Source organism: Gallinula chloropus (genome assembly GCF_964237585.1).
Source record: "Gallinula chloropus genome assembly, chromosome: 5".
NCBI classification, from domain to species: Eukaryota; Metazoa; Chordata; class Aves; order Gruiformes; family Rallidae; genus Gallinula; species Gallinula chloropus.
This window is the reverse complement of record NC_140090.1, coordinates 42,971,279-42,985,817: the sequence shown is the minus strand read 5'-3', so window position 1 is coordinate 42,985,817 and position 14,539 is coordinate 42,971,279. Positions and strand designations below refer to the sequence as shown.

Here is a 14,539-nt window from a genome sequence, read left to right as displayed (position 1 = left end):
GTACTGGCTTTTCAGTAATTTAAACTCTTTTGCCGTTTCTAAAAGAAAAACGACTTTGACTAGAAACAGTCCTAAAAATAGACGCATTCTTAGTTATAACAGGTAATCTTTCAGGTTAAGTGCTCAAACAGAGAAGCTGTGTGCATAATATAAAAGTTCTCTGTGCCTTTATTAAATATACTGAGTAATGCAGAGAGCGACTGTGAAGCAAGACCAACTGCTCACCTAAGCTTTGGGGCCAGCCCTGGGATACCAAGGAAAATCCAGGGTTACTTAGTGCTTGGAGCACTGAACTGTGTGTGTTGCCCTGTTGATACCCTCTCTGTAGCACCCAGTTATCCCATCTGGTTTTACTGTGGGTAATTCCAAGCTGACAAAAAGATGTGAGGTCCGTCCTCGGAGGTGTCCTGGGATCTTTCTAGAAGAACATTTTATTTCTTGCTTTAAAAGGTAATACTAACCCAAAAAAGGCAACCCGGAAGGCAAAGGATTGGTAAGCATTATTAATAGTCTTAAATGTCCTGCATTGAGAGAGGTTTTTAATCTGATGAATTTTCAGTTAAGTCCAAAATTTCGCTACCAAAAAAAAGGTATTTCAGTACATGCACTGTCTGATATTTATTAAACTTTGGTTGCTCTATCAGAACTGATTCCATGAAGGAAATAACACTTTTTGAAAAAAAATCTGAGTTTTAGCAAAATTGGTTTATTGCATCACTAAACCTTATAGTATCACCATATAATGACATATATACGGAATCCTTTTCTTCTCAAGTCAGCACTATAAAAAAAGTGAAACGCTAATAGGTCAAAATTCTATTTCCAAAATACTAAAAGTTAGTTATACCTAGAGACGTGTGTCAGAAACTACTTTCTGGGAATGCTCAAAGATATGAAAGGCAAGAAATAGCAATATGAAACATTTTTTATCTGGAGAATTAATTGAAATTTGTTATTTCCAGAGCACTGATTTTTATTTCTTTGTACAACTTGGAAACCAAGTAGTCCCAGGACCCCCAGAGAGGTGCACTATAGATTCCGACTTTTGAAAATATTCTTGGCACAACATGATTTTCTGAAAACAGGACATTTTCAAGTGCTGCATGGGCACTTGGCTCTTTGCCTTTGGTGTCATTTTTCCCTTGAGCATTCTGTCAGTTTAGGTTGAGATTTTCAGCTTGATGATAAGGTGCAATCTTAATTTTACCCATGGAGAATTCCTGTGAAGATACCAGGCTACAAACCCTTAGATCCTTACTTGTTTGAGGAAGTTGCTCTTTTATTTTCTCTTGGTCTAAATTTTATATCAATCTGATTCATCTTTATCTCCGTAGGTGCGAAAACTTTTGATATTATACGATTACTGCTTAGCTAAATTTTTGTTAAAAACTCTTGAACAAAGGAGTCTTAATCTAAATAAAAAATAGAATCAAATATTTTTTTTAAATTGCTTTTTAATATTTCTTTTTTTCCTGGAGTGGGCTTTGCCTTATGTTTTAGAGTTTATTATTTATAGTGCTGACATCACAATGCTTGCAATTGTTTTTTGTGGGTTGGCATCTTCAGAAAGCATGTGGTAGAAGTGCGTTCTTGTCAGCGCTTGGTGGCAGTTTGCTTGGCTGTGGTACAGTGACGCCTGAGCGCACTGAAATGATGGGCAGCTCTCATCAGAGTTCGAGAACTGGGTGCATAGGGGATGGCAGCAGTCCTGGGACTGAAACAAAGGGCTCCCTCCTGTTTGTCTGCTCCCTTTTTCCTAAGGAAAGGAGGAAATACATTCCTAGGATTTTTAGTTTTGTCAGTATTATTTTTGAAGCATTTTTGGAAGAGAAAGCCTGATGGGAAAAAACCTTGTAGATAGCTAGACCATGTTTCTTTGTGAAGCAGCTGACTGGCTCTGCTGTATAAATAAACAAGGAAGCTAGTGTCTCCAGCTCATTAAGGTGCGAGCTGTCGTACCGGGCGTTCTCCAGGCAGGAAGCCTCCATATCTTGCAGGTATAGCAGAGCTATATTGCCAGAGCCCTCTTGTGGGGGGATGCTTGTGGAGAATTTTGGCCTTCAGAGCTGCAGAGCAGTTTTCACATCCCACACCTCACTCTGCCCACAGTCTGAGGCTGCATGGCAGTTTTGCCCCATGAACAAGCCCTGCTACTGGAGACAAAGGGGAAGGCTGTGCCTCAATGAGTTTAAAAACAAAAATAATAATGAGGGGGGAATAAAGCTTGTTAGGACTCAAGGAATTTCAGTGACCTTTCTTTTCTTTTTTCACGATTCCATGATGCTGAAGAAAAGCTCTGTTTCAGAACTCCTGTTTCTCCTTTTAAATGGAGGTGTTCTTTCTTTGGGGAGCTTTAGAGAGAAATTCCTTATTGCAAACACTGCTTTTAGCCCCAAAAGTTAACAAGCTAATGCTTGAACTCTGCGCTTCTGACATTGAGGCGAGGATCCACAGTCTTCACCGTTACCACCATGCTATTATTTCATACGGCGTGGTTTCGCTGTGACAGAAGTAGTCAAAAAGTGAAAGAAGGTGCACACCACCTAAACTGGAGTGAAGATCAGTAATATAAGCTTTGGCTATATCGATCAACAGTCAGATGTAATAAATATCCTAAGTAGAGCAATTTGTGTTTTGATTTCTTTGAGTGATCATCTTGGGCAAAAATAAATGTGTTCCTGAATTGGAACAACACTGATGTTTGAGAAGGAGCAGAGTTGAAATGACAACTCTTTCATATTTCTTTTTTTTTTTTTTTTGAAGAATCCGTAAGAATAAAATTATGAAAGCATCTCAGTCTGTGCTTTCCACATCTTTGAGGAATCCACTCAAAAATCTGTTAAACAGCAACCTTCCATTTTTCAAGTTTCTTATTCTGCACTGCTTTGGCTATTTCCTAGTTGGAAAGGAAATTTTGTTTGTAAGAGGACTGCCTATCGCATCTATACGAATTTTCATAAATGGAAGTTGTAGCAAAACAATTGGTATATTAGGAGAATACGGTATTCCAATGCGAATATTGTAAGATTTTAAATCCACACATAAAATTTAATGGATAGAACTGAAATTTTATGGTTTGGGGTTGGGTTTTTTTCTTGAAAAACTTAGAAACTGTAGCTGTGAGGCAAGTGGATGATGATTTGCTTTGGAGACATCAGTAATGATTGTAATTTTGATATTTCAGCTTTTAATGCCTTTTTATATAATTATACCCTTTATGATATGTGTACTTACTTACATAAGTGTTAATTCATGAGCAATTTCACACTTTTTTCCCCTAAGTCTCAGTCATTTTTGTTTGATGTGTGTTACAATTTTATGTTTGTCTGGGGCTCCAGGCGGTGTCTTGACCATTTGGGACCTAGATCAGCAGCACCTTACTCCAGTTTCAGAGTGATTGCAGGGTACCTTGAATTTGCACTGTTACGCTTTATGTTTGTTACTAATGTTGAGGTCTCTTACCTTCCCCTTTCTACCCGCCCTGGAAAGACTGAAGTACGCGTTAAGAGTTCCCATTGTATTTTGCAGGATGGTTTCACGCCTTTGGCAGTAGCTTTGCAGCAAGGTCATGACCAGGTGGTTTCACTGCTGCTTGAAAACGATACAAAGGGAAAAGTCCGTCTTCCTGCCCTTCACATCGCAGCTCGCAAGGATGATACGAAGGCAGCGGCTCTGCTCCTCCAAAATGACCACAATGCGGACGTGGAGTCAAAGGTCAGTTGGAAAAAGAAACAAGGTGGGATGCTATGAAGTGCTGACCACATGGATCACATCCAGTGGATATCTCCCTTAGTCTGAAGTGTTCTATTGCAGCGTAACTTTTTCCTGTAGCATGTGATTAAGAAGGACGTTTCCTCTGCTTCCTTTGCCTCTTTCTCCCCTGTTCCCTTTTTATTTAAACCAGGGTTATTTTTTTTTTCCTGAAGAAACTTTGCAAATGGAAAATAATAAGCAAAATATTAGTATTATTCTCTTGAAAATGAAAGGCATTCCCACAGTAGTGTGCTCTAGGTACTGTGCAATTAAGCCATTTGATTAGTTGTTTGTTTGAGAACTCCAGTAAACATATAACAATATTCAAAATACTCGCTCATTCAGCTTCCATTCAGTCAAGCTTCCTGTGTGTGCCTATTGTGCTGTCATCTGAGCTGCCATGCCATGCCACCTAGCAATCATGAAGCTTTTTGCATCCATGTCACCAGTGGTGAACTAACCGTTCATTTTTTCCCCCTCTTTGCTTCCAAATGTGTTAACCTAGATGATGGTGAATAGAACAACAGAGGTATATATAAATATATATATGCATCATCACTCCTCTATGACTTAGTGCTGCTGCATCATTTATTCCTCTTCCTTTTTGCATTGCCTTTTATAGGATACATACCTGCTTTAGATGAAGTGAAGTAGCATGTGCTAGAGAAGACTGTAGTTTAGATACCAGGGCTTTCTGCAGCTGTAACTAGGGTTTCAAAGTAAGAGTATGCATTCTTGAGAACTAATTGCCATCATAAATGAGCCATATTACACAAGATGCAGTTTTCAGGGGTTCTTGTGGTGTATATGTTTATCAGATGTGTTAAGAGCTGCAGACAACCCTGTAATTGTTTTGCATCCAGGTCTGATTTTAGGCTTCTGCATGACACTTACCTTGATGGTGTCAGCAAACAGAATGATCTGAAAGTGGTTTTAAATCTGCAAAACTCCCCAAGCAAGGTGGTGGCAGCTAGCATGGCTTGCTAACAATTTAGAAATGCATCTAGTTCCCATAAGGTTTCATACTTTGCAGGACTGATGGAATTGCTGCATGTTTTAGCATTATTTTAAAAGGAAGTAAAACTACTTAAATATGAAAATAAGTTGCTGAGGTAATTTTATCAGTAAGGCATCTTCTAATTAGGGTCATAACTCATGGTGTCTGAGCGTTACCCAGTGTGATTGCCCACAGTGGGAGACTGATCTTTATGCTACTAAACCATGGAGAATAAAAAGAATTAAAAAATCCACATTAATAATTGAAAATCTTCTTTGATGTTGTTTTCATTTGCATCTAATTTGAATTCATAAAAAACAGTTAACAAGTATCATTAAATGACTTGTATCTGAACTTCTACAAAGAATCTGTAAGAGATTTAACTTGCAAGACAGACATAGTACTAGTAATGACTAGATATTTCTAGTTAGAAAATATTTCCTCGTAGAAGATCGTTGCTTTAATACTCAAATATTTTGCTGTTGTTTTTCTGGAATAACTGAAAATTTTATCCTAGTTTTGGTCTTCTAGAATAATTATGTTAATTTTTTCCCTCCTGCATAGCAATATGATTTTATTTAGGCTCTCTGAGTGTCTATAAATATTCAGTGAGTGAAAACTAGCACAGAATTGAAATGATGACTTGCAGCAGACTCCTGTTACTAGCTTTTGCAGTGATGTGATACAAATTTTGGAGTGCCAGAGAGATACATAAAACAAAAGAATCTATTGGTTTTGTTTTGTTTTTTTTTTCCAGAGTGGGTTCACTCCCCTCCACATAGCTGCTCACTATGGAAATATCAATGTAGCGACACTGCTGTTAAACCGGGGTGCTGCTGTGGACTTCACTGCGAGGGTAAGTGTGAAACCTGAGTTATCCTTAGTTTGCTTAATCATCAGGGGGAAACACTTTTTCCACAGAGGTTTGAAAGATGCATTGCCAGCCAAGGGACCTGGCCTGACCGTTTTTGTTCTGGTACCATGCGGTATAAGGGGGGGTGTGGTGGTTTGACCCTGGCTGGAGGCCAGGTGCCCACCAAAGTTGCTCCATCACTCCCCTTTTCAGCTGGACAGGGGAGAAAATGTATATTGAGAGGCTCAGGAGTGGAGATAAGGCCAGGGAGAGATCATTCTGCAATCAGCGTCCTGGGCAAAACAGACTCAACAGAGAATAAAGGCCAGAAAACTCTCTAATTTATGGCAGTGTCCTGCACCCCCAGTGGCACCAGAGTTGGGTGATGAGAAGTGTGACCAAATCTTATAGTACTTCTCCCACCCTTCCCTTTTTAGCAGACTTCACTTGAGTCCTGATTTCATTCCCTTCTTCCCCGCGCCATTGTGGCATGGGAGGGGCAGGGACTGGGGGTTTCAGTCAGTTCCTCACGAGATGTTCTCCTTCTTAGCTGGGGAGTGTGGGGGGGACATTCCTCACACCCTTACCCTGCTCCAGCATGAGGTCCCACTCATGGGAGACAGTCCTCCAGGAATGTGTCCAACACGAGTCCTTTCCCATGAGGCTTCAGCTCTTCCTTAGCTGCCCCAGCGTGGGTCACTGCTGGGGGGGGCAGTTAGAAATCATAGAAAATCTCTCAGGCCCATACTGCTCCAGCCTGGTCCTCCATGGGATCACAATGCCCCCCAGCAAACCTGCTCCAGCATAGATCTCTCTCTCATCTCTGTTTCTCTGTCTCTCTCCATGGGCTGCAAGTGCTGGCAGGAGCTTGCTCCAGTGGGTTACAGCATCTCCTGTCTGTCTCCCCCTGCTCCAGCATGGGGCCTCTCCACGGGCTGCAGGTGCAGTCTGCGCCTTTCTCATGGGCTGCGGAGGGACACCCATTCCACCATGGGTTTCTCCAGGGGCTGCAGGAACATCTTTCTCTCTGGCATCTGGGACGCCTCCTCTCCCCCTTCCCTGACCTTGGTGCCTGCACAGTTCCTTACATCTTCTCACTCCCTTCTCTGGTGGCAAAAAGCAACTGCTTGCAATTTTTTTTCTCCAAAATGTGATTCCCAGAGGCATTGTGACCATCACTGATGGGCTTGGCCTTGATCAGCAACAACTTCGGCCTTGAACTGGCAGGTGTTTGCTCTGTGGGGCCTGCAGAGAGCTTCTGGCTGCTTCTTGCAGAAACCACCCCTGCAGCCCCCTCCTCCATCAGAACCCAGCCACACAAAACTACAACAGGGGGCTTCCCCGAGCTGCTGAACTGAACCTGAGCCTTAGTCCTCACCTCTTTGAAAACTTCTGCTCTAGTCAAAAAGTGATGCTCTTTTCATAGTTCCAGTGTTACCAAAGGCAGGCTGGGATTCAGTGGGATGAGTGCTTCCGCTTGAAGCTTTAATGTACAGCAGGAGTTTCTGTTGGATTGTCCTCGGTATACAGTTGTTTCTGGCAAACATGAAGTGCAGGTGTTACTGGTGAATGAAGCAGCTGGCCATCACTGCATATGTGAGATACAGATGGTACGTAAAGGAGACCTGAGATACTGGTGTGTGTAGAAAACACAATGAGGTATAGAAAGGGAGGGGAGTTGATAATAGGAGCTGTGTGGCAGAAGCCATGGCGGGGTGGGGGAACTAGCCCCCCTGACCTGGTAAGCTGTGCACCCATCATGATTCAGGCCAGGGAGAAATAGTATGGGCCTTCCTGGTGTCCCCTTTGTTCACTCTGAGCTGGATGGGGAGCAGCTTCGTCAGTGGCTTCAGCTGCTCCTTTGTGCCTGGGGAGTGGGTCCATCTGTCCACAGGCAGCTGGGCCAAAGCTTGACCATATCTGCTGTCAAGGTCTGGATTTGTCAGAAGACCAAAGAGGAATATTAGAGTGAGGGAGTGTGGTCAAGGTAGGGAGGATGTGGGAACAGCAAAATGTAAACAGAACTGGAAGGGCCAGAAAATGAAATATATATATATATATATTTCATTTATATGTATATATATCATATTGCTGCATCCCTATAAATGCATTCATATAAATGAAATATAGTTGGAAGAGCAGAAAAATGTATATGAACAGGGATGCAGCAATATGAAGGGCAAGGAAAGAGGTTGTGTCAGGCACGAGACCAGAAAATTAAGACAGGTAAATGCAGAGATAATATGATATAATGAGCCAGGATGGAGAGCTGGAGAATGATTTGGTAGAGAGGAGAGCAAGAATAGTGAGTAGGTGCCATGACAGTATGCAAGCCTTTAAGAAGGGAAAACCAGGGAGAGTGGTTAGGGACATAAAACTATATAGAGAAAGGATAGATCAGTATTGGCAAATGCTGGAGCTAGAATTTCCTGCTGAAGTTCTTAAAATAGTTTGCTCATTAGCGTCTTCAATAATGGCTTGGGCTGTATGAATAAGAGGACACCTATGGAATTTCTACTGACGTGCAGCCAGGAATGGTTGCCAGTCAGCACAACAGAACATGGAGATGTGTTAAAATTCATAGTGGGAAAGAGACCAGACTCTTGGCTAAAGAATACACATATTTCTTCTGTTGGTTTCTCCAACAGTCTACCAATCAAGAAAGGAGGACCTGTCTGTATTAGTTCATCACTGTGTGTGATATGGTTAAAAAATAAATATCCCCCAAAAAGCAAATGTGATTCCAGGTGATTCTAAGGCATTTCTGATTTAGGCCAATAAAACCACCAAGCAAACAAAAAGCCCAAGAAAAAATCCTTACCAAACCAAACAAAAATGCCCAACAAAACAAACTGAGGTTGTGCAAGAAATTTGGCTCACCAAACCTGACCACAACAAACCAGGGAGGAGGGAGGTAGTAGTGGTCCCTAGGACAACAGGGAGAGGAATTCAAGGTTGACCAAGAGGCATTCAAAGAGAAACCAAATGCCGACATCAGAGTAAATAGGTAGAAACTGTCCGTGAGTAAATGTTGTCTAGAAGGTTGCCCAGGGCCCCATCCATCCTGGCCTTGAACACCTCCAGGGATGGGGCATCCACTACCTCTCTGGGCAGCCTGTTCCAGCCCCTCACCACTGTCTCTGTAAAGAACTTCCCCCTCATATCTCATCTAACCCTTGTCCTCCCTCAACTTCACTCCATCCCCCTTGTCCTGCCATTGCCTGCCCGGTTAAAAAGCTTTTTCTCCTCCTGTTTCTCTGGTCCCTTCAGGGACCGGAAGACTGCAATGAGGTCCCCTCTCCAATCCTCCCTCTCCTCTCTCCTGATAAGCCCAGCTCCCTCAGCTTCTCTCTGTAGGGGAGGTGCTCCAGCCCTCTAATCATCTTTGTGGCCTCCTCTGAACCTTTCAACAGCCCCCCATCTTTCTTGTACTGGGGCCCCCAGCTCTGGACACAGGACTCCAGATGGGGCCTCATGAGGGCAGAGGAGAGAGGGCCAATCACCTCCCCGTCCCTGCTGGCCACCCCTCTTCTGATGGAGCCCAGGATACCCTTGGCCTTCTGAGCTGCAAGAGCACACTGCTGGCTCATATTAAGTTTCTCATCCACCAGAACCCCCAGGTCCTTCTCAGCAGGGCTCCTCTCCAGGGGCTCTTCTCCCAGTCCGTATATATGCCTGGGATTTTAGTTTTTTCTTTAGATGGTATGTGTATCTAAGAACTTGAATGCTTATACAGTCAAGGGACATAATTTCCATGAAGCAAAGTGTTTATGTTTAGCAACGCAAACCCATGAAAACAATACAGTAATACTTTATTATGCATAGAAACCAACATTATACTTATAGGACTTCTCATATTTTAAAAGAACCCCCAGAACACTGAGCAGTTCTTTTTTGGGGAATGTCTGTGATGAATAAGGGGAATTGGTGCAGAGTGCGATGGAGTGGGAATAGAAAGTTTGGCCAGAGCCCACTGTAAGTGGGGAGCATAGGTGAAAACTTAGTGCTTGGCCTTCATTCATTCACCATAGCGTCCTTCAGTGATTTATTAAGGAAGATAAATCCCTAAAGCTGAAAGACCAAGTTATGGGTAATGGCTTTAGACTAGAAAAGGAGAGATTTAGGTTGGATATTAAAAAAAGTTATTCAATGTGAGGGTGGTATAACACTGGCACAGGTTGCCCAGAGACATATTGGAGACCCCATCCCTGGAGCTATTCAAGGCCAGGCTCGATGGGCTCTGAGTGATCTGATCTAGTGAAGATGTCTCTGCTCACTGCAGGAGGGGTGGACTAGATGGCCTCTAAAGGTCCCTTCCAACCTCACACATTCTATAAGGTGTGATCCAATACCTACTTATGTTGATGGGAAGAGTACTAGCTGACACTGAGTCAAACTGATAGGCAAGTGTCAAGGCTAAGGATCAACCTCATATATCCCCCACAAATTATGTTTTCCAGGTCACGTGCATCACAATATGTATGTCTTTATATTGGCCGAGCCAGGGTGCAGGTTAGATCGACCCAAAGCTCAGAAGCTCAGAGGACATATGGAGGTTAAGGGTTTCTGGGAAGCTTCTAACTATGCGCTTTTTGCTTTCAGTGATAACAGCAACCTCTTATTCCCAAGTCCTTAAACAGACCAAATTAGAGCATTAGGGATTTCAGTGGTTTGGCATTCAGTATTTGACAGGCTTATAATCACAGGAGCATGGAAGGCAAATGGGGTCCTGGGTCAACTTTTTCCCACTTAGAACCAAGATTAGGGATTAGTAATGCTACTGCATTAGCAATTAACAGCATTTAGTAGCAGTACTGCTAAATATCATCTGCCTGTGCTTGTTTTAATAAAATAAGAAATCTTAAACCTCAGCAGCTCTGTTCTGGATTAGGGGCACTGATGGAGAGCACATCCGTGGTCATAAGGCTCCTTCTCTCCCCTTCAAGCTCTGGAAATCCCAGGTTCTTCTTCCATTAGTTGTCATTGTCAGAGAGAGGCAATTTGCTCAGATAGCTGTGAATGTGCACATGCCATGACATCAGCCTGAAAGAGCAGTGGGCTGACGCTGTGACTCAGAGCACCTAATGGCTTGTTTGTGCTTGTGATAGTTGGGTGGGGGCATCTGCAGCATACAGCTCTGTTGCACGGTGGTTGCAAATCTAGATGAAGTAGTTGTGACAGAAGGAATTGTAGCATAAATAATGGTAATATGGAGTTGAATTTTGTTCTTTAGTGCTTATCAGACTGCGGGTAATGAAAACACTTCACTAAAAGATGAGTTCGATTCTGGTAGAGCAGGAAATTTGTAGGGAAACTGAGTGCCCAGTGTAAGCTGAGGTAAAGTACAATTATCAGCACAAAGTAACAGAGCCCTTGCCTCATCCCTGAATACCCAAATTGCAAGACAAGTAGATGTGCTCCTAGAAGAGGTCCTAAAAATGACCTGCAAGCACAGCCTGCCTACTGCCATCTTGTTTCCTCTCATCGTTTGAATTTCTTTGAGCAATGTTACAGAATCACAGAATCATAGGGGTTGGAAGGGACCTCAAGAGATCATCAGGTCCAACCCCCTGCCAAAGACGGGTCCCTAGGACAGGTCGCACAATCTGCTGAGACAAGCAATAGAGCAAAGGTACGGAAGGGCTGTAGCCCAATTGAAATCACACTGTGTGTATGTTCTGTAGCTTTCAGAAGCGCCAAGAGCGAACTGTGGGATGGGTGTGTGAGATGCGCTTTGTGCTTCTGCAAACCACCAACTGGTTTTCCTTTGATCTTGTTAAATCAATACAAATCACCACTATTTGTCCATCTCCAATTTATGTTTAAACTGTCCTGGGGAGAGATTTGAACAAGAGCAGAGGATTATGGTAACAGAATATGCTGGTGTGGAGGGGCAACATGAAGACAAATGTGTGAGGGCAGGATAAATAGCCAGCTCCTGCCATCAAGGTAGGGAAAGTGGGGAAGGGTGGAGAAAACATGAATAATGTAGATGTAGGGTGAATATCAGAGCTCTGAGTCGTAAGGACAAGGGCAAGTGTGGTGCAATGAGTGGCTGGTGACAGGATGTATGAAGGAGGAGGGCAGACCTGGGCAAAGGGAACCTCTTCACCTGCTGTGGGGTACTGAGAGGCTAGAGGGGAGAGACACATTCCTGCAATGGAGGCAGGGAAAGACAGGAGCTTGATGACGGCTCACATTGTGTGAGGGGCAGGAGGTGAGCAGCAGGGCTGTACTGCAAGGAAATGATGTCCCCAGTGATTTGCAGCAGCAGCAGCTGCTCCTCTAACCCCCACCAGTACACACCTGCCCACTTCTCAGTTGTCACAGAGTTCCAGGTTCCTTTCTGTCATTGCATCCAAGAAAAATAGGCATAGCTCCAGGGGCTCTTACAGGTGTTACGGTGCCCACCAGCCTGTGCACCTGCCGACCACAGAGGCTGGGAGGGGTGGAAAATGTGCCTGCTTTTGGTTTGAATTCTTCCAGCCCAGCAATTGATTTCATGTCAGCTCTTCCACTGAGATTCATTAGCTCTTCTGCAGCTGGGCTTTCTTCTCTGGCCTCACTGCAAGGGCAGGGAAGATGGTACCTCAGGGAAAGTTTCCCAAGGGATGGATGGAGATCATTTCACTAAATCAGCTTGTGATGCCCCTGATTCCACCTATTTACAGGGAGGCAGCTCCAAGAACCTTCATAACCTCAGTCCAAATGAAACCGGATCTCATTATTGGGCTGGATGTTTGCCATTTCATAATGAAGGAAAATTACTCATTCTGAATTATTTGACTTCTTGGGCTCAAACTCAGCAGTAAACCTGCCATAATTACTTGTGGGGTATGTGTTGGTTTAGAGTTAAGAGGCATTTTATGTCTGTTTATCCTTTCTCTGTAGCACCTTTTCATGTGTGTGGCTGTATTTCTCTGAAGAGAAGAGTCTTATGTTCTAGTGGCAGATACTGGCATGGTTTTGTACTTCCTTCAAAGCGAAGGAAATCTCTTAATCATATTTCCCTCCTCTTTAACCAGGAGGTTATGTGGGCTAAAGAAGCGGAGGAAGAGAACAAAGGGTAACTGAGGGTGAAGTCACTCTCCTTTCTTAGCCAGATTAACACATAAGGGTGGTTGCTACCTGGGCTTTGAAGGTTTGCAGCAATTGCAGGTGCCATTCTAATAGCTGGTAATGGCACCTGGTGTTGGAGAGGTGTGGATAAATCCTAGTCAGAAACTGAAAGATAACCAAAGACCTTTCTGGTTTATCTAATTTTCCATCAGGAAAAAGGAATTGCTGTTGTTTTCTTATAAAATTTTTCATCAGGCACTTGTGCCTTTGAATCAAACTATCTGGTGTGTTGCTTGGAGTTTTAATAATTTTTCTATTTACTTCCCGTCTTCTGGAACTACCAACTTCGTGATTAGTACAGAGAAGTGACATCCAAGTTGGCTCTCCTCTTCCAGGCTTTCAGTACAGGAGATCTCTTGTGACATACAGTAACCAACTGTGTTGGGAAAGCTGCTGTGCTCCCATCCTGGCTGCTGCTTCTGGACCTGGATGGTGTTTGCAGGGGCTTCATGCCATGGGCTTGACTTTTTTTATTTTACCAGAATCTGATCATCTTCAGGGATTTCTCCCTTTGCATCTCTAGACTGCCTTGCTTTGCTATCTAGGACTTGGAAAGGTGTATCCATACACATGCTAAAGAAAGTACCAGCTGCTGGAAGGAATGAGAAACCAGCCTCCTTAGCAGCCTGATTGCACCTATGGAATCCTGTACAAGACGTCTCTCTTGCTATAAATTGGATCCCTCCATTGTACCCACCCTTTCCTCTTCAGGCCTTGCTTGGGCATCCCCAAAAAGCAGTGTTGCAGGTTGGGCAGGCAACGTTATCTGCTGCAGTTCTGGGCCAGCTGCAGTGAAAACGTGTGTGTCCAGCTTGCCCTGTGCTAATTCAGCAACAAAAAAAGCATGAATCGGCATTTCTTCAAGCCTGCTGTACAGACTAGGGAGGTGAGGAAGGTGCTTCTAATAACATGTTCTCTGGTAATTGCAGTCAGCAGAATGATGATCTTTTGGGAGCTTACAGTGTCTTCAGATATCATTCTTCTGTCTGAGATTATCTTCCAGTGCAAAGATATGTCCAGCCCAGGTGAAGAAATGCCTCTGAAGCCCCACCTGTCTCTGTGGAGCACAAAGTTTAGAAAGGAAGAAAGAAGCTGTTCTTCAGCTTCCAGAGTAAGAGCTGAAAGAAACCTCTGTGACCTACACCCATGCTGTACCTGCACAGAAGATTCAAGTAGCAAAGGAATTCTCCACCTGAAGATGACTTCTGCCTGTATCTTTCTTTCCAAAGCAAGCAAGAGCGTGTCACTGTGCCATAAAACCTCATCCAACCCTGTGAAGAGCTTTCCTGGTACACTGCACTCTTTATTCTAGAGGCCTCTGTTCCGCTGGCAGTGGGCTTTGCCTGTGTGAAGTTTTGCTTACTGGAAGGTTGAGAAAGGATTTGGTAATTTTGAGAGGGTGGTGTGAGGACAACATGCATTAATAATGACCCTGAGGCTGAAGAGCAGAACACCATTAACCCATCAAAAGGAGCAGGCAGTATGTAAGTGACAGTAACATATGAGAAAAACCTCTTTTTATTTCCCTGGTACTAGTTTGCCATAACAGCTTCTTGCTGTGTTCTTCCTTCTTTTCTTCTGGGATTCGTTTTCTACATCTCGAGCCTAAAGGAAGAGCAGTATGTGAGCATACAAGAACTATATTAGCTCAGTCTAAGGCTTTAAGTACAGGAGGAAAAAAGTTGGAAAATTGTGCATTATTGTGAGGTCCTCTGGAAAGCACCTGATTATGTGTTTACAGTCAGGTAATTATAATGGCTTTACTTTCAGAAAGTCCTACACAAGTCTTAGTCATGCCGGTAACTGCCACTAGAACA

General features: G+C 43.4%; 1 protein-coding gene across 1 annotated transcript in view; it reads left to right on the top strand.

The window, feature by feature from the left end:
• Positions 1–14,539, top strand: part of ANK3 (ankyrin 3) — a gene marked incomplete at its 5' end in the record, with an annotated part of 223,232 nt that overhangs the window by 67,649 nt on the left and 141,044 nt on the right. The window contains 2 exons of the mRNA XM_084265470.1: positions 3,529–3,714; positions 5,508–5,606. Coding sequence (XP_084121596.1) covers positions 3,529–3,714; positions 5,508–5,606 — 285 coding nt within the window. The remainder of the gene's footprint in view (positions 1–3,528; positions 3,715–5,507; positions 5,607–14,539) is intronic.